This window comes from Euprymna scolopes, chromosome 18 (genome assembly GCF_053919585.1).
Source record: "Euprymna scolopes isolate OS-2025 chromosome 18, ASM5391958v1, whole genome shotgun sequence".
Taxonomy (NCBI): domain Eukaryota; kingdom Metazoa; phylum Mollusca; class Cephalopoda; order Sepiida; family Sepiolidae; genus Euprymna; species Euprymna scolopes.
Window position 1 is genome coordinate 85,054,640 of NC_136499.1, and position 21,648 is coordinate 85,076,287.

General features: G+C 32.6%; 1 protein-coding gene across 4 annotated transcripts in view; it reads right to left on the reverse strand.

Moving 5' to 3' along the window:
• Window positions 1-21,648, reverse strand: part of LOC145297675 (uncharacterized) — a 1,369,001-nt gene that overhangs the window by 568,330 nt on the left and 779,023 nt on the right. For all 4 annotated transcript variants that reach the window (XM_080143861.1, XM_080143862.1, XM_080143860.1 and 1 more), the window contains 2 exons: window positions 15,351-15,570; window positions 6,720-6,803 (listed from right to left, as the gene is read on the reverse strand). In XM_080143861.1, coding sequence (XP_079999987.1) covers window positions 6,720-6,803; window positions 15,351-15,570 — 304 coding nt within the window. The remainder of the gene's footprint in view (window positions 1-6,719; window positions 6,804-15,350; window positions 15,571-21,648) is intronic.

Below are 21,648 nucleotides of genomic sequence, written 5' to 3' on the forward strand. Positions count from 1 at the left end.
TCGCTCATCCCCCTCTCAGTACAGGCCAATAAGTCTCCTGTGCGTCATGAGTAAGTTGCTAGAATCTGTGTTAAATACAGAAGTAATCAACCATCTCAAAAAAATAACCTTCTTAGTGACACTCAATATGGTTTCCGTTCTGCTAGATCTACAGCAGATGTGCTTACAGTTATATCACATAGGATTAGCAAATCTCTCGACGGTGGCAATCTTTCTAGGGCAATTGCTCTTGACATATCTAAAGCCTTTGATAGGGTATGGCATAAAGGTTTACTTCATAAGATCGCGAGCTATGGTATAGCTGGAAAAGTCTTCTCAATTATTAAATCATTTCTTTCTGATAGGTTCATAAGAGTAGTAGTTGAGGGCCAAAAATCAGAAGCTCACAGTATTAATGCCGGTGTCCCTCAGGGGTCCATCCTGGGCCCAACTCTTTCCTTATCTACATTAATGATCTTCCAAATCACATCCTTACATCATTTGTAGACATTTATGCTGACGACACTACCATTTATGGTAGCACATCTAAGACAGTAAACGACCAAGTTCTCTCCAATTCTCTCTCCTCTGATCTTGAGCACGTAGTACAATGGGGAAAGGAGTGGCTGGTTACTTTTAATGCATCTAAAACCAAGCTTCTCTCCTTACATCATCAACATTCTAATCCACATTTGGCATCAATTGAAATGAATGGCTCTCGTCTTCTGGAGGCCTCAAGTTTTGACAAGCTTCTGGGCTTGACCATTACTCCTGATCTTAAATGGAACACGTACATCAAATCTGTTGCCAAGGCCGCTGGGAAAATGGTGGGATCTTTCTATCGATCCGGTAAATATCTCACTGCTGATGCTATTCTCTATCTATATAAGAGCCAGGTACGTCCAAGGATGGAATACTGTTGCCACATCTGGGCAGGAGCTGCTAGAAAGGACTTGTCCTGCCTTGATAGAGTTCAAAATAGACTTCGTAGCCTCGTAGGAGATGTCCTTTTCTCCTCCTTGCAACCTCTATCTCACAGAAGAGATGTTGCGAGTTTGTCTCTGATGTATCGTTATTTTCATGGAAAGTGTTCGACTGAGCTTAAATCTATGGTTCCCCCCTCGCCAAACTTTCACAAGAAACACTCGTCTAGCTGTAAACACTATCAATAATTCCCCCCACTCTTTATCTGTGCCTAAACCTAAACGTAGATTCCATGAACAAAGCTCCTTTCTTAGAACTGCACGCCTGTGGAATTGTCTTCCGTTTTCCTGCTTTCCGGCTGACTACAATATGGTTGTGTTCAAGTCTAAAGTAAATAAGTTCTTGATGAGCCGTTCCATATAAGTTATCAAATTTACCAAATTTTCATTACTAATGATTACTATATTGTCCAATTTCTACTGTACACTCTTTAACCCTTATCCTTGAGTGGCCTCTGGGCCTTGATAATGTGGTGATGCCTTTGTAAAAAAAAACAAAAAAAAACTGTTCTTAGAGTGAAGTGCATGCAAAAATTCTTTCGTGATTGTTACGGTGCACATTGTCATGTGTTCAATGTTAATGTTAATGCTACGTATTTGCTCTTTATATTCCAAGTATTGCCTAACCAAAGAACATCGGTGGCAGCAAACTCTGTTACAGGAAAAAGGGCTGTCCCCTTTTCCTGTAAATAAGGAGAACATTAGATAAATGGAAAATGAGATTAGGATAAGCCGAGACTCGGACCTTGTAAGCAAGGTTCAGAAATAGATTTAGAAATTGGAATGTTAGAATTTAACTATTGTTAAATTTTATATAAAATAGTTAGATATTGTTTGTATAAAATAATAAAATATATAATAATAAAATAGTTATTGTTTGTATAAAATAATAAAATATATAATAATAAAATAGTTAGATATTGTTTGTATTGTAAGAAGAATTTCATTGTTCGTTCTTTTATGAAAACTGAATTAAAAATATCAGCTAAAAAGAATGAACAATAAAAATTAAAAATATATTGTAAAAAAATGAGTTAGGTTAAAAAATAGGTTAGTTGTGAATTCTTTGTTTGCAGAAGTGTGTTTTGGACAAACGTGTGCTTAGCCACATGAGTTAGTCGCGTTTTGGAACCACACATCTGACGTCATACCAAAAAGGGAATTCTCAATATAGGAGCTAGTATTAGTCAGATCAAGGCAGTCGGGCAGTCAAGTTCGAACTCAGCAGAGTCGGTTAGAAAGAGCTGACATGGTCAGAGGATGGTCCCCTTATAGGCGAAGGAGTAGAAGTTTAACCAAATGTGAATTTCTGACATCAAATCATTCAACCGGTTAAATGAAATAAAGAACATCATCGATTTTCATAACTGTTTGTCTTCGTGTCGTCATCAACAACTGAAAGGTAAATGTGCTTGGTCTATCATCATCTATAATGAACTTCCAAGTAATGTCCCCTCCTCCATCATAAGTAATGATCGTCCCCTCCTGTGTTAAAAGAACTGTATAAATGTCTCCTCTCCCTCATCAGCACTATCGTTACCATCGTTATATATGTCCCCGTCATATCCTTTAATATGAAATCTCCACAACACAACGTATACGTTGATTTGGTGCCCCGTGACCATTTTATTTGGCAAGAGTAAAAAAACGAACCATACCACGAAAACACAAAAAAGGGTCCATTTAAGAACCCCCGCCCCAAAAAAAAAACAAACAAACAAAGAAAAAATGCTATACGTATTAAAACAATAATTAAGAAAAAAAAGAGAAACACACACACACATACGCACAGTGTCAAGAAAAAAAGAATCGTATGCTTACATACGGAAAAAATGTACTTAAAAAAAGAGATGATATGCCGCAAAGAAAAAAAATAACAGAATAAAAGTCCAAATTAAAATTAAATGATTGAAAAAAGAAATCACACGCACACACAAGCAAAAGGCCAAGAAAAAATGGTTTTGATATGTGACTTTTCAGTGTTTAGAAGAGGTCATAACAGAGTGGCTGTTCCTTTTTTGTAAAAATATTTTATAAAGCAAACAACGAGAAAAGAATAAAAACAAAACACACACTGAAATGTAAATACCGGCCCATGAGTACATTAGCGTAGAAATCAGTGAAACAGACCGACATTCACTTTGTAAATTGAATTGGTTTGAAATACACACACATACACACAGAGAATGTGGAAAAATGATGCATTTTTAGATACACACAGTGTAAAGAAAAGAAATCGGTGTCATTAATTTTATTGTTTGAAAATTTGAGTCAGAGTCGGGAATTGCTTAAGGTCATCTGTCAATAAAGTTTTGTAACATGCATCAAACTGAAATGTACTTTTAATATCGTGTTTGTTGAGAATGAAGTACTTTTATTGTCAAAAACAAGATGCAGAGAAATGAAAAGCATTTTCAGAGTATAGTGAATTTTTCGGCTTTACATGTATTTTTGGGGTTTTTTTTTTTAAAAAAAAGGGCAATTTATTTTTGACAGGCTGTTGAATTATTGTTGCTGCACACAAAAAAAAAATGTTGAAAAGTGTTATAACTGTTGATCATAGTTTTGTGTAAATCATAGTTAAATGTATTAATGTATATTTTGAAAATATTTTTATGATGTTGAACAAATATTGTAAATTGTCTTAAATGTATGTATAATGTTATTGTATTTTAACGTCAGGAATTCAAACTTATAATTAGGTAGATAAATTAAAATGGAAAGAAACAAGTCATAGGAAAATAAAATGAAACGATAATTGAGACAAATCGTTGGCCTAGAAATAAGTTAGAATTTTAGAGAGGGGATAATAGAAAATTACTTAAATGGGTATTTTGAGAGTTATTCGGATGTGATAAAAGAGAGAATTTTCTTTTTGATTTTTGCTTTTTGTTATTTTTTTGATGCCCAGAAACATTTTTTGCAAGAAGTGTAGTTTGCCAGGAAACAGCATTAGAGATACCCCTGTTAAGAAAATATAAATGGGTGCTGCGGAATTGGGTACTTATAAAGTATGCTGTAAATGACGGCACCAAGCAGAATTATAAGTCTTGGCTCAATAAATTAAAAAGCAGGCGGTGAAGGATATGAGCATTCCTTAGGGTACCAAGGACTATAAGAATCAGTACCACGGGCAAATCACATATAGCATTAAGAAGGGAGAAAAAAGTAAAATATACTATAAGTACGTAGGAAGATATAGCCATATATTTTTAAAGAGATGTATGAATGCGGGATATCGCTGTTGGAATCTTGGACGCTCTGATGAAAATAAAAGAGAACAATCACAGAAATCCGGGCCACAGTTAGAATTCAGTGCGCAAATAGGAATTTTGACGCAAGTTAAGGGTGATGTTTTCTAAGTCTTTATCGAAGTTCCAAGAGTCCAAGCAAGGACATCCAAGCGAATCAGTGTGATGAAAAGATATATTTAATAATTAGAAGCCAACCACAAAGATTTAAGTAAATGAGCTTTGAGTATGTCCCAAAAGAAATAAGATAGTTAGAAAATGAGACAAAGCTCTTGTAAAATGTTTTTGACTTGTAATGGGGGTATGAGACAAATGGATTCGCCAATCATTTTTATAACCAACGGCTGTGATAAACAACCAATGAAAACGTTCCAAAATTATTATAAAAATTGTCGAATTTTGGATTCAATCAGTTCGCCGTTTACTACATCACGGACCGCATTTAATTCTTGGGCGCTATCTTGGTTACTGATCTGAACTATGCCGCCATCTTGGTTACTGATCTGAACTACGTCGCCATCTTTGTTCAACACAATATCTCAGAACTTAAGAGGTTAACTACGCCACGGACCGCATTTGATTCTTGGTCGTCATCTTGGTTACTGATCTGAACTACGCCGCCATCTTTGTTCAACACAATGTCTCAAAACTTAATAGCTCTAATTAGTAGAACACCCAGGCGAAAGAAAGGATTAGGACACTTTTGGACGAAAGAAGTCGTCGATTTCAAGTGAGGTATAATGCGACCTCGGTTTATGGCAAAAGGGTGGCTGGATGAGGCAGCTGATGTGAATCATAGGAGGAAATGCCAGGGAGCTCAGAAAGAGATTCTGATCTAAAGAAAATAATGATGAAGTCAGTTGGAAAAAGACTGATTAAATAAGATTTTTTTAATGGAGTCTGACCTTTCTTAGCCAAGTGGTTGTATAGATATAGAGAAAAATGTTCTAGAATTTAAAAATGCATACATTTTTTTTGAAAAATAGGAAGGATAGGAATGTGACAGAAAGAAGGGCCCTTTTCCTGTAAATAAGATTAGATAAGTGGAAAATGAACTTTGTATAACCCTCTTCCATAATGAATAATGGACTTTGTATAAATAATGAACTTTGTATAACCCCCTTCCAAGTAATATGTCCCCTCCTCCATCATAAGTAATGATCGTCCCCTTCTGTGTTAAAAGGACTGTATAAATGTCTTCTGTCCCTTATCAGCACTATCGTCACCCTCGTTATATATGTTCCCGTCGTTATATATGTCCCCGTCATATCCTTTAATATGAAACCCCCACAACACAACAACCCTATCAGATTTGATCCAGCAGGAAAAGTTCTACACAAATTGGATTAACTGAGTGCAACACTTCAACTTTCCAGGCAAAACATTACTAAAATGACAGGTAAATTAAGATTCGACTCTTTTATCATTAATCCATTGTCCATTGTACTTAACCAGTAAACATAACCTATAAATACTGGTTTATGATAATGAAGCCTTTTTTAATTGCGGACGGTCTTAATAACATATAATCCTGAACATTAACCGAGTTTAATAATACTAAACTTACAACAGCAATGACCGATCTACTTCCAATGTCTTATTCAACTGATCCACTTTTCACTTTATCCTTTCTCTGTTTCTCCTTGACATTCAACATTTCTTGCTGATTTTCTATCAAACGCTTTAGCATCATATTATATTGTATTTTCTACGCGTGTACTCCACTTATCACAGCTTCATATTATTAAAGTAGCTTGTATTCAAGAAATATGAAGGAGATTTATAGGCTGGCTGAGCATTAGTAATTATAAAACCTGATTTTTCATAGAAAAATTAGTGTAGGGATGTTAGATATCGCTTTCTATTACATATATATGCTGTGGAAATCTTCAATATTATAACATACTAGCCTTTCAGCCCGGCGTTGTCCGGGTGTTTGGAGGTGTATGTTGAGCAAAAAAAAAAAAAACGGTCAATTTTTTTACAAATTTGACTCATATTCTGACCCCTTAACGTTTATTGTTTTGGGCTCAAATCAAGTTATTAAGTTAGATTCATGTCCAAGGAACCTATATCTAAAATTTCACGTGTTTAGACCCAAAATTGTCAAAGGATTTTGGTAGAGTTCTCAAAAGTGAAATCGTTTAACTTTGACCTCTTAACAACCACATTTCTGGCCGAGACGGATTCCAAAGATTTTCCCAAATCTCAGTACCCTGTATATCAAATTTTGAATCAGTAGACTGAAAATTGACAGAGTTATTGCGTAGGGAAATGTACTCCCCCCACACACATACACATTCACTTTTATAGATATATAGATTTATATCATTATCAAATGATCATTAGTTATTTTAACCATATCTGGGAAGGGGAAAAGGAGGGCTCAAACCTTTCAAATTCTATATAAATGAATATGAAACGGATCCAAGGAAATTGAATTGAATTTGATATTTTGCCCGTTAATCATTAAGCCAAAGAAATTTCCAAATATTTTTTTACTTACCGCATATGTTTTCACATTAGTAATTCTGCTGATGCCAGTTCTCGGTCCGACAACGATCATATGTTCGGCTTTGTTATCGTCCTCCTTTAAAACAATCATACAAAAAATAAGTAAAACTAATTTTTTTTTATATTTTGTCATTTCACATCATCATAATAAAACGGAGAAAAAAAGATTTTTAGCAAAAGTTAAAAACGGCAAAAAGTTATAGCCCATTGACTGAGAATGGGTGTCAAATTTAAATTTCAAGTATCACAAGTCAAATTTCTAGAGTAAATGTGGTATTCCGGTGATTAATCCCTATTAATTCTTAATTTTGCACCTAAGTTATACCATGCTATTAATTCACTGCATCTTATAATAAAAAGGTCCTAACAAAATTTCAGTTAGATCAGTCAGTACTTTCCGAGAAAACTTTTAGAGTCAATAGGATGGTGTGGTGACTAATCCCTATAAGTCATTAACTTCACATTAAATAGATACAATAATACTTAGTTTGCTGTACAGCATTATAAAAATATTCCATATAAAATTTCAAAAAAATAATGAAAAAAGTTTGTAAGTTATAAAAGAAAAATACTAGAATAAAAAATTTTTAGATATAAAAGAAAAATTATTAAATAACATTAGTAAGACATATACAAATAATGAAACAAAATTTGTAAGACATAAAATAAAATTTATAAGATATATAAAACTAATACAATAAAATTTATAAGATATATAAAACTAATACAATAAAATTTATAAGATATAAAAAACTAATACAATAAAATTTATAAGATATATAAAACTAATACAATAAAATTTATAAGATATATAAAACTAATACAATAAAATTTATAAGATATATAAAACTAATACAATAAAATTTATAAGATATATAAAACTAATACAATAAAATTTATAAGATATATAAAACTAATACAATAAAATTTATAAGATATATAAAACTAATACAATAAAATTTATGAGATATAAAAAAATAATACAATAAAATTTATAAGATATAAAAAACTAATACAATAAAATTTATAAGATATATAAAACTAATACAATAAAATTTATAAGATATATAAAACTAATACAATAAAATTTATAAGATATATAAAACTAATACAATAAAATTTATAAGATACAAAATGAAAATAATGAAACAAAAACAGATGTAGTCAAGTAAAAATAATCTTTAAATTTGATTTTCTTCATAAATTAATAAGAAAACATTTTTTTTATTTCACTTTTGTATCAAAGTGTAATAAACGACATTTTAAAATTGTTATCAATTTTGAAATTCATATAATTCTTTTAAGGCAAAACAGGACACCAGTTCACCAAAAAGTAGGCCACATGCCAAATTTCATTCCGTCATAAAAACAACTTTGTACAGAAAAAACCCCTTATTTTTACATTTTTATCTCGCAAATAAACATAAAATTATATATTAAAAACCGCGTTTATTATTTTTAAAATCAAATAACAGAGTTGATGTCAATGTTTTCGATTGTAAAAAAAAACTCAATTTTTGATAAATTTCTGTGTGGCGTACTCATGAAATATTTTTTCTAAAGAACAAAATTGAATAAAATTTAATTTTATAAGAATGTTTAGACATTTACCTGGCGAATAATTATAAAAATATACATGAAAAACCGCGTTGGTTTTTCTACCTCTGTGTGAAATACATGTTACGATTTTTTTTACATATTTAACCTGGTTGGATTTTCTACTGTGTGCAATATATTTTTCGATTTTTTTTTGCGATATCTTTTTACGTATTTAATAATTGTTGTTGTTTTTTTTTTTTTTTACTTCTGTGTGCAATATTTTTAAGATTTTTTTTTTAAATTTCTGTTTACATATTTAACTTGGTTGGTTTTTCTACTTCTGGGTGAAATATCTTTTACGAATTTTTTTTTTGGTAATTCTGTTTATATATATAACTTGCTTGGTCTTTCTACATCTGCGTGTAATATTTTTTAGGATTTTTTTTTCGATTTTTATTTACATATTAAAATAGGTTGGTTTTCTACTTCTGTGTGCAATACATTTTACGATTTTTATTTTGCAATTTCTGTTTACATATTTAACTTGGTTTTTCTACTCCTGCGTGCAATATGTTTTACGATGTTTTTCTTTGCAATTTCTGTTTACATATTAAACTTGGTTGGTTTTTCTACTTCTGGGTGAAATATCTTTTTCGATTTTTTTGGTATTTTCTACATCTGTCTGCAATATTTTTTATGATTTTTTCCAATTTCTATTTACATATTAAACTTGGTTGGGTTTTCTACTTTTGTGTGCAATATTTTATACGATTTTTTTTGGAAATTTCAGTTTACATATTTAACTTGCTTTGTTTTTCTTTTTCTGTGAACAATATTTGTTACGATTTTTATTTTGCAATTTCTGTTTACATATTAAACGTGCTGTGTGCAATATTTTTTACGACTTTTTGTTGCAATTTCTGTTTACCTATTTAACATGATTGGTTTTTCTACTTCTGTGTGCAATATTTTTTACAATTTTTTTTTTTTTGCAATTTCTGTTTACATATTTAACATGGTTGCGGTTGCGTTTTCTTCTTCTGTTTGCAATATTTTTTACGATTTTTTTTGCAATTTCCGTTTACATATTTTACTTGGTCGGGTTTTCTACTTCTGTGTGCAATATTTTTTATGATTTTATTTTTGCAACTTCTGTTTACGTATTTAACTTTGTCGTTTTTTTTTACTTCTGTGTGCAATATTGTTTACGATATTTTTTTCAATTTCTATCTACATATTTAAATTGTGTGCAATATTTTCTACGATTTTTTTTATTGCAATTTTTGTTTACATATTTAACTTGGTTGATTTTTCCACTTCTGTGTGCAATATGTTTTAAGATTTTTTTTTTGCAATTTCTGGTTTCATATTTAAATTGGTTGGTTTTTCTCTTTGTGAGCAATATTTTTTATGATTTTTTTTCTTTGACATTTCTGTTTACGTATTTTACTTGGTTGGTTTTTCTACTTCTGTGTGCAATATTTTTTACGATATTTTAGCAATTTCTGTTTACATATTTAACTTCGTTGGGTTTTCTACTCCTGTGGGCAATATTTTTTTACGATTTTTTTCTATAGTTTCTTTTTACATATTTAACTTGGTTGATTTTTCTACTACTGCGTGCAATATTTTTTTCGATTTTTTTTTTGCAATTTCTTTTTACATACTAAACTTGGTTGGTTTTTCTACTTCTGTGTGCAATATTTTTTACAATTTTTTTTGCTATTTCTATTTACATATTTAACTTTGTGTGTTTTTCTACTTCTGTGGGCAATATTTTTTACGTTTTTTTCGTTGCAATTTTTGTTTACATATTTAACTTGGTTTGTTATTCTACATCTGTGTGCATTATTTTGTACGATTTTTATTTTGCAATTTCTGTGTACATATTAAACGTGATCTGTTTTTCTACGTCTGTGCGCAATATTTTTTACGATTTTTTTTTTACAATTTCTGTTTACATATTTTACTTGGGTGGTTTTTCTACTTCTGTGTGCAATATTTTTTTCAATTTTTTTTGCTATTTCTATTTACATATTTAACTTTGTTGGTTTTTCTACTTCTGTGGGCAATATTTTTTACGTTTTTTTCGTTGCAATTTTTGTTTACATATTTAACTTGGTTTGTTATTCTACATCTGTGTGCATTATTTTGTACGATTTTTATTTTGCAATTTCTGTGTACATATTAAACGTGATCTGTTTTTCTACGTCTGTGCGCAATATTTTTTACGATTTTTTTTTTACAATTTCTGTTTACATATTTTACTTGGGTGGTTTTTCTACTTCTGTGTGCAATATTTTTTTCAATTTTTTTTGCTATTTCTATTTACATATTTAACTTTGTTGGTTTTTCTACTTCTGTGGGCAATATTTTTTACGTTTTTTTCGTTGCAATTTTTGTTTACATATTTAACTTGGTTTGTTATTCTACATCTGTGTGCATTATTTTGTACGATTTTTATTTTGCAATTTCTGTGTACATATTAAACGTGATCTGTTTTTCTACGTCTGTGCGCAATATTTTTTACGATTTTTTTTTTACAATTTCTGTTTACATATTTTACTTGGGTGGTTTTTCTACTTCTGTGTGCAATATTTTTTTCAATTTTTTTACAATTTCTGTTTACATATTAAACTTTGGGTAAATTTATACAAACACCGTGACAGCGAATTAACCCTAACCCTAACCCTAAACCCTAACCCTAACCCTAAACCCTAACCCTAACCCTAACGCTGTCACGGTGTTTGTATAATAATACCAAACTTTGTTGGTTTTTCTACTTCTGTGTGCAATATTTTATACGAAATTTTTTGCAATTTCTGTTTGCGTATTTAACTTGGTTAGTTTTTCTACTTAGGTGTGCAATATTTTTTACGCCTTCTTTGCTATTTCTGTTTACGTATTTTACTTGGTTTGTTTTTCTAATTCTGTGTGCAATATTTATTACGATTTTTTTTTGCAATTTCTGTTTACATATTAAACTTGGTCTCTTTTTCTACTTCTGGGTGAAATATCTTTTACTATTTTTTTTTTTTGCTATTTCTATTTATATATTTAACTTTGTTGTGTTTTCTACTTCTGTGTGTAATATTTTTTACGATTTTCTTTTGGTTTGACAGTTTCTGTTTAAATATTTTACTTGCTTGTTTTTTCTACTTCTGTGTGCAATATTTTTTACGATTTTCCTTTTGAAATTTCTGTTTACATATTTAACTTCGTTGGTTTGTCTCCTGTGTGCAATATTTGTCACGATTTTTTTTTTTTGCAATTTCCGTTTACATATTAAACTTGGTTGGTTTTTCTACTTCTGTGTGCAATATTTTTTACATTTTTTTTTGCAATTTCTGTTTACATATTTAACTTGGTCGGTTTTTCTACTTCTGTGTGCAATATTTTTTACAATTTTTTTGCAATTTCTATTTAAATATTTAACTTGGTTGATTTTTCTACTTCTGTGTGCAATATCTTTTACAATTTTTTTGCAATTTCTGTTTACATATTTAACTTGGTTGGTTTTTCTACATCTGTGTGCAATATTTTTTACAATTTTTTTGCAATTTCTATTTACATATTTAACGTGGTTGGTTTTTCTACTTCTGTGTGCAATATTTTTTACAATTTTTTTGCAATTTCTGTTTCCATATTTAACTTGGCTTGTTTTTCTACTTCTGTGTGCAATATTTTTACGATTTTTTTTCTTTTCAATTTCTTTTTACATATTTAACTTGGTTGGTTTTTCTACTTCTGTGTGCAATATTTTTACGATTTTTTTTGCAAATTCTGTTTACATATTAAACTTGGTTAGTTTTTCTACTTCTGTGTGCAATATTTTATACGAAATTTTTTGCAATTTCTGTTTCCATATTTAAGTTGGTTGGTTTTTCTACTTGTGTGTGCAATATTTTTTACAATTTTTTGCAATTTCTGTTTCCATATTTAACTTGGTTAGTTCTCCTACTTCTGTGTGCAATGTTTTTTACAATTTTTTTGCAATTTCTATTTACATATTTAACTTGGTTGGTTTTTCTACTTCTGTGTGCAATATTTTTACGATTTTTTTGCAATTTCTGTTTACATATTAAACTTGGTTAGTTTTTCTACTTCTGTGTGCAATATTTTTTACAATTTTTTTTGCAATTTCTGTTTCCATATTTAACTTGATTGATTTTTCTACTTCTGTGTGCAATATTTTTTACAATTTTTTTGCAATTTCTGTTTACATATTAAACTTGGCTTGTTTTTCTACTTCTGTGTGCAATATTTTTACGATTTTTTTTGTTTGACAGTTTCTGTTTAAATATTTTACTTTGTTGGTTTTTCTACTTCTTTGTGCAATATTTTTATGATTTTTTTTGTTTGACAGTTTCTGTTTAAATATTTTACTTTGTTGCTTTTTCTACATCTGTGTGCAATATTTTTTACGATTTTTTTGCAATTTCTATTTACATATTTAACTTGGTTTCTTTTTCTAGTGCTGTGTGCAATATTTCTTACGATTTATTTGCTATTTATATTTACATATTTAAGTCGGTTGGTTTTTCTAATTCTGTGTGCAATATTTATTACGATTTTTTTTTTGCAATCTCTGTTTACGTATTTAACTTGGTTGGGTTTTCTACTTCTGTGTGCAATATATTGCTTTGCCAGAAGACTTTGCATAGACTGGTTGTTTGTTTCTTTCATCGCCAAAACAAAATGCCTATTGATTCATCGAATGCGAGATACTATTTCAAAATGTTTGAACCTAAAAAACAACAACAATAGCATAGATTAATCCTATTTAACTCAAGCTTTTAATACGCACTTTTGAAATAATGGATTTTCTAATGATTAATATTTATTTTTCTAATTAAATAGAAAAGTATATTAGAGGTATCACCGACTACATAATTTTCTGGACTCCCTTTAATAATTGGGGAGGTTGAAGTGGCTACAAAGTTATTTTCTCTCGTACTCTTTGAGAAGGGAATCAATATATCATATTTATTTTCGTGAAATAGTAAGATCAAATAGATTCTTAAACCATGGCAGAATAATTACTTTAAAGAAATACTTTGAAATAATACCAATCATTTTCTGACTATCTTAGCATCACGTTAAGCTGTCTTGCCTCATCAAACTAACATAGGACAACGACGTATTTTCATAAAAAAAGGTAGGATGCAATAATAAAATAATGAATGTCTTGTCAAACAAAGCTCAACTTGCTAAAATCTACAGGTAAATAATATTCGTACATTTTGAACTGTTTAGTGATTGTCACGTTTATGAATATATCTTATTGTGAAGATCTTGTGACGATTCCAGTGAGGATGTCTAGCAGGTTTAATAGTTAAAGGTCTTTCATTTCAAAGTTCAAAGCTGATCAGCACAGCTTATCTATTTATGTCTCAGGCGAGTTGAAGCCAGACTTTTCGCTCTCTTTTCCGTACTTGAATCCGGAACTGACAGCATACATTTATAGGACTCATGGCGGAGTCACCATCAGAATGTGAGATCGGTTGGATAACCAATTATAATCGGGATTTATCAATTTTTAGGACTGTGGTTGCGTGTCTTGCAACCTATTGAAGTCGAAAGTAGGAGTGTATCCGTGAGACCATTAAAGGTAAATTTAACGGCATCACCGATTGATAGAAAGGTGGCACCACTCCACATTTTTACATAAAAGAATACAAATTAAATCCAGAAAATTACGACTCAACAAAGAACACAAAGTCGCTGTCTTAACATGAAAAAAAAAATTATTTCATGATTATTCTTTGATATATTATTTACGTGTTTGGAACGTTAATTTATATTATTCCAACATGTCAACATAAGTGCTTTCTTGTGTTGAATGTTCATAATTAAAGATTAATGACGTGAGGATTTTTGTGCGAATAGCACGAGGCTTGAAATTGCTGTTTTTATTATGACCAGAGTGTCACACATGGCCTTAAGTTAATATGGCTATTTTCTAAGAAAAACAGTCCATAATTCATAGAAGGGAATTCGTGTGTGTGTTCATGTTGTAAGAACAATAGTTCGAAATAAAATTATTTAAAAGATTTAAATTCTCGTTCGATGTAGTAACTTTCCATGATGAGAATTAAATTTTATGTGCATGGCACGTAAATTCAAGATGGAGGATTTTAACGTCTCCCAGTGACGGAGTTACATGTGCTGTTCTTGATAAATCAAGAGGAAAAATTGATTTTATTTTCCGTGGGCAAATCTTTATATACAGGTCTTCTCGAACGTTCCAGCCTGTTTAATGTATTTATACATGAGGAAGCATAACATAGTTTTTTTGTTTTATGTGTGTGGTGGTCGCATCACAAGGTCGTGGTTTTACACATTCTTCATACACGTGGCCGTTGAAGTGGTGATCACTATAAAATGTTCCTGTCGGGGATTTGTTCCAGCCGGGCATAGTGGTTGCCACACGTGCAACAGTACCCCATCGGGGGCCTATTGACACTAAAACATGACTAAAATTCATCACAACTTAGCGAACACACACACACAGTAATAGTAATGAACACTCTCTTTAATAATTTTAATTAAGAGAATATAATTCATATAATTGAGCGAAGAAGTTTTGATACGATATTTTAAACCCATGTGACACATGGCACTAAAATTATCGCCATGGGAAATTTTTATATTTTAACTAAAGACTCTCCCTTGATTTATAAGAACTCTTAATATTCATGAACATTCTATTGTTGTACCTATTTACTATGCCTCCCCACGGGACAGAGTTAGACACCAGGGTCGTTTTTTAACGTGGAGAAAAGGTACAAAAATAAAAATTGTCTCAGTCGTGAAGGATTTCTCCTCCACCGAAAGAGAACAAGAAATAGAAGTGCAGCAGCATCTGAAGAACAGATACTACACTTTGATCTTGTTGTTGTAATCCTTCATTCCTAAACACATATAAAATATCTCTTGTATGAATGTATTCTTAAGTTTTTATTTGCGTTTAACATGTCTCATCTTACTCTCAATAAAAATGGAGATTTTCCATGCGGTGATTCACAAAACTACCTTCCATACTCTGAAGAACAATGAGCTATTTTCAAATACAATAACTTACAGATATTGTTGCTAAAAAAATTCTGCCACCAAAAGTTAACAGGTCTGACAGAATCTTGATGTAATGCAGTCTTGCTTGAACAGTAGTCAGATGTTTTGTACCAGGAAGAGTGAGATTTTGGTTCTGTCGCAAGTAATGTGTTAGAGTTCGACGGACATCTTTCATCTTCATATTTTCAAGAATTGTTCGCGGTACAAATCGATTCAGTCCAAATTCTTTTCTGAAAACGGAAAAAACAAAATCACAAATAAAAAAAAATAAAAAAAAATAAAATTAATTTAATAACATTTAAAAATGAAGAAAATTAATTTTTTCTTTTCACAAGAAAAAAAGAAAACAACCCAAAAATATTTTTGCTTTAATCTCGTTTGCAGGAAAATTCAGAGGGATTTTTCCCTCTGAATTTCCCTGCAAAGTTTTAGTATTTTAAGAAATAATGGGCGTCAGATTTGCAATCTATAAACAAACTTGTTTCTCATTTCTTTGTTTGCCGATATATATAATCTGATATTTATTAACCATGCTAAACTAAAAGGAAGAATCTTCTAAGATTTTTGTGACTCATATCAGAACAAGTGAACACATGTTCACGAAACCAATGATGTCTCTCACAATTTCCTGTCTCATTCAAAAACTTGTGGCATCACGAGCACGACTATAACTAAGATTTTCTAAGCCAAAAAAGAAACACTTAAAGAAGCAGAAACGATTATTCAAACAGTTACATGTTCTATACACAAGTGATTGTACACAAGACGATGGACATTATGCAAATGTATATTGTCCATTTATGGGGAATAAATTTTGCTTAAATAAAAACAGCGACTGACTCATGTATTTCCAGACTGGAAACAGAAAAAAATTCGCACCCAAGATAAATGACATTTGATATATAAAAAAGTAGCTGATGAACAGAAGAAATATGCGATCATTTATGTGCTAGAAGTACAGTAATTTATTGCTTTATTCTTTACATCTACAATATTTGAAATACATAATTACGCTATTATAGATAAAATATATTAAATATGTAGGCATCCCTTTGTAAAACAGCGATATATAAAATGCATAGCAACTTGATTGCGGTTGAAAACATGTTAAATTTATGGTGACTTCATTGTAAAACAGATATACTTTAAATAGTTCTACTATTATAGAGCAAACATGACTTAGTTTAATCTGCAATGGAGTGTATATCTATCTTAAGTAGATGGCTACTTCCTCAGAATAGCATCATGTATAACTTGGCATGGTCTACTTACAGATCGATACTCCTTTAGTAACAAAACCGGATGTTGTTGAGCAGACACTTGACCGTGATTAACTTCGACCTTTTATTACTAGTTAGTTTCTGATTAAATTTCCCCTTACAGCATCAAATCAACACATGTTGAAAAAAAATGCATCTAGGCGACATATAATATAGCATATAACATAGCATATCAGTTGTTCCATATTATGATTACCTAATAATTAATAGCTACAATTTTTTATTATGATGACCTAATAATTAATAGCTACAATTTTTTATTATGATGACCTAATAATTAATAGCTACAATTTTTTAATCCTCGGTTATCCCCTTTACTAGCTTCATTGATTTCATATGTAATCAGTGATCAAAGCTGAGAGAAAAAAAAAGGTGTTTAGCAGAAAAATCTGCTTGCATCTTGCTATTGATTTTTTCTCTGTCTAGCTCTAGCTCTGTATAGTTTCCTCTGTCTATTAAGTTAATTATAATTCATCTCTTCCAAAATAAACCTGCCCTTTTCAGAAAAACTTACTTCAATGTTAAGGCATTTTACTTGTTCTAAGGACAACTCACATACTACACTTTGCATAGAATTACTGTATTTCCTAGAAAAACCTCCTTTTCAGTAGTACTTCGACTTTGGCACATCTACATCCAACTAGCATCAATTAATCAGAAGTATCGAGCTGTTTCTCCCAGCTCAATAACATCAACATTTACATTCGACCACGAACATTGGAGGAACAACTCTATCAAACAGACATCGTCAACTGTTCTTGTCCGTAAAAATATGCAGTTTAATAAATGTTGATTGTCAATGATTATTGTACACTTTTTAGTTAAGTAGGAAGAATGACTTGCAGAACTAAAAAAAAAAATCTTTTTATTGCTGTATTAATGTTGAATGGCTGACCCACTCAAAAAGACAGATGATGAGGGGAGGTTCTTTCATGATTTTGCCATTGCCTATGACCTCACTCAGATTGTTCACGAACCCACCCATGTGCCCGATACTACCGGTCAGTATGCAAGCCTTCTAGACCTTTTCCTTACAACTTCCCCTGAGCTATGTTCATGTTCCATTCAATCTCCTCTGGGAGCCTTTCACCACTCCGTTGTAACAGTTAAGACAAAAATGAAATGTAATAAGTCTTCAGATGTACCTCTCCACTGTACTGTATATCGATACTGTATGGCTGACTGGGATAGCTTCCATACATTCATATCTGACCTACCTCTGCATTTCATGTTTAAAAAGGATGTGTCCTCTATAGTATCAGACAAGACCGAATGGTTAATTGTAGGAATAGACTGATTTATACCATCCAAAAATTCCAACAAAAACCTAACAGCCAGCCATGGTTTTCCCCAGAATGTGCTGCTGTCATCGTGCACAGAAATCACTTTTTCCATAGCTATCAACGTAATAGATGTACTGAGACTAAAGCTGCTTTCAGGACTGCCCCCAACCACTGTAAAAGAGTAATAAAAAATGCAAAAGAGCTATATGCCCAGTCTGTTAAATCCAAAGTAGCTGAGCAGCAGCTTGGTTCCCACCAGTTTTGGCAAATAGCAAACAGGATCCTGAACAGAAGCGCAGTTCTATCCTAATCATCATTAATAGACCTGACGTCATCTCGTCAGCATCAGATAAGGCCAAATTATTTGCTAATTCTACCCTATGCGACAAAGGCCATCAACTCCCCATAATATGGCTTGAAATGTGAACGCATGTTTTTTGTGTGAGACTAGAAAAGGCTCGCGAATACCATCCAAAAAATTCCAACAAAAACCTAACAGCCAGCCATGGTTCTCCTCAGAATGTGCTGCTGCCATTGCACACAGAAATCACTGTTTCCATAGCTACCAACGTAATAGATGTACTGAGACTAAAGCTGCATTCAGGACTGCCAACAACCACTGTAAAAGAGTAATAAAAAATGCAAGAGAGCTATATGCTCAGTCCGTTGAATCCAAAGTAGCTGAGCAGCGGCTTGGTTCCAACCAGTTTTGGCAAATAGACAACAGGATCCTGAACAGAAGTGTACATTCTATCCCAACCATCATCAATGGAACTGAGGTCATCTCGTTAGCATCAGACAAAGCCAAACTATTTGCCAAGAATTTTGCAGCTAATTCTACCCGAAGGCCATGAACTCCCCATATTTCCTCCTATAACAGACAACACGCTATGCAACATACAAATATCTGTGCATGATGTATCTAAGCTAATCAAGAACCTTGATTCCAGTAAAGCAACTGGCCCTGATGGCATTCCTATTATAGTATTGAAAAAGCTTCAACCAGAACTTGCCTCCATACTTACCAAACTGTTTAAGGGTTGCCTTAAGGAGAAATGCTTTCCAACACCCTGGAAAACCTCATCAGTATGCCCTGTATTTAAGAATTCAAGTTATAAGTCATCTCCTCAGTACAGACCAATAAGTCTCCTGTGTGTCATGAGTAAGTTGTTGGAATCCATATTAAATAGAGAAGTAGTCAACTACCTCAGCAGGAATAACCTCCTTAGTGACATGCAATATGGTTTCTGTTCTGCTAGATCTACAGCAGATGTGCTAACGGTTATATCTCATAGGATTAGTGAATCTCTTGACAAAGGCTTCCTTTCTAGGGCAATTGCTCTTGACATATCAAAGGCCTTCGATAAGGTATGGCATAAAGGCTTACTTCACAAGATTTCCAGCTACGGTATAACTGGAAATGTTTTCTCAATTATTAAATCATTTCTTTCTGATAGGCTCATAAGAGTAGTGGTTGATGGGCAGAAATCAGAGGCCTACAGTATTAATGCTGTCCCTCAGGGGTTCATTCTGGGCCCAACTCTCTTCTAGGTCTACATCAATAATCTCCCAAAACACATACTTAAATCATTCATTGACATCTATGTTGATGACACGACCATCTATGGCAACACATCAAAGGCTGTAAATGACAAAGTTCTCTCTGATTCTCTCACCTCTGATCTTGAGCGCATGGTACAGTGGGCGAAGAGGTGGCTGGTTACTTTTAATGCATCTAAAACCAAGCTCCTATCTTTACATCATCAACGCTCTGATCCCCATCTGGCATCAATTGAAATGGATGGCTCTCGTCTTGGGGATGCTCCATGTTTTTACAAGCTTCTGGGTATGACCTTTACTCCTGATCTGAAGTGGAACACGTACATCAAGTCTGTTACTAAGGTCGCTGGGAAAATGGTGGGGTCCTCCTACCCCTCAGAAGATATCTTACTACTGATGCAATTCTCTATCTACATAAAAGCCAAGTACGTCCAAGAATGGAGTACTACTGCCACATCTGGGCAGGAGCTGCTAAAAACAGCCTATCCTGCCTTGACAGAGTACAAAATAGACTTCATGGCTTAGTGGGGGATGCCCTTTTCTCTTCCCTGCAACCTCTCTTCCACAGAAGAGACATTGCGAGCCTGTCTTGTTTTATCGTTATTTCCATGGCAAGTGCTCATCTGACCTTCAATCTCTGGTCCTCTCTCACCAATCTTTCACGAGAAACCCCCGTCTAGCTGAAACCACTGTCAATAATTTTTCCCACTCTTTATCTGTGCTTAAATCAAAACGTCGATTCCATGAACAAAGCTTCTTTCTTAGAAGTGCACACCTACGGAACTGTCTTCTGTTTGCCTGTTTTCCACCTGACTACAACTTGGATGTCTTCAAGTCCAATATTAACAAATTCCTAATTAACCGCCCCTTAAGTAAGACACTTTATCAAAACTCTAATACTAACGATTACTATGATACTATCCCATTGATTACTGCACACGCAATAACCCTTATCCCTGAGTGGCTTCCGGGCCTCTATGTAAAAAAAAAAAAGTTCTCACACAAGTCATCATCAAATAATTTTCTATGATAACAACCTGTGATGTCCCCTGGAGTCTAAGTGACAGCAAGTCTCTCCATATTTTCAGTACTCACCACTTCTTTCGATAAGCTTTGCAAATTAGTTTGCATTATTGCAATAACCGTTTAATATTAATTTCTTGTTAACAGTGACTATTAATCTTCACTGGAATTTGGGTGGCAATAACCCCCCCCCCAAGGTTCTAGTCCTCTTTGTATTCATTCAGTGGAGGTCTGGTTAGTGCGTTCTCTCTTCAATCTTTCCATTCTCCTTTGCCCTCCCTTATTATTTTGTGTGGTGCCAGTTTATGGTGACACTTTTTTGGGAGGAGGGGAGAGGGCCGCAGAGGTTTATCTTAGAATTATATAGTTTCGGTTTTCATGATTCCATGTGGTGCTTCTTTGTGTTTTACATCTGTAGCAGTTTCTATATATTCGGCTTGCGCCTGTAGCTTATACGTATTAGTCTCCACATTCAAGGGTTTTCCTTAATATTTCAGCAGTTTTCATTATTGTTATCTGTTGTATCTTCTCAGATATACGTTTTATTCCAATCTTTTCCATTCTTTTCAAAGCTTTTTGGAATTGTTTCTACTGATCCTACTATTAGAGATGTTTTCTTTTTTTCATCTTCCACATCAATTTCAGCTCTCTGGCTAGTTCTGTGTATTTGCTCCACTTCTCTGTCTCCTTGATGTTTACTTTGTGGTCTGCTTGAATGGCAAAATCTACAATCTGGCAGGACTTTTCCTTCTTGTTAACTATTATGACATCTAGTCTTCTTGCTTGGATGGGTTTATTCGTTTGTATATCCATGTCCCATAGGATTTGCAAGAATTGCTGCCGGTCTATACTTGTACCAGTTCTATGGATGTTCAAGATGCAGTTGTCTGCATAATTCCCAGTGTACTATCTTTCCTACTGGATCTATTTTTATGTCCTTTTTGGGTTAGTTTGCTGCATTCACTTATTATATGGTAAATTGTTTCGTCTCTGTCAACACAATCTGCATATTTTTGTTTTCTTGTGTCTCGTCAATCTTTGCTGATTCAAGAGATTTAGAGATTCAGTTTCTCTGTTTAGGTTTTCTTTTTTTTAGCCATTTCCAATTGTTTTCGTTAGTTTCATCTTTTTTCATCCTCATTAATCATCCGTTTCTCTTCCT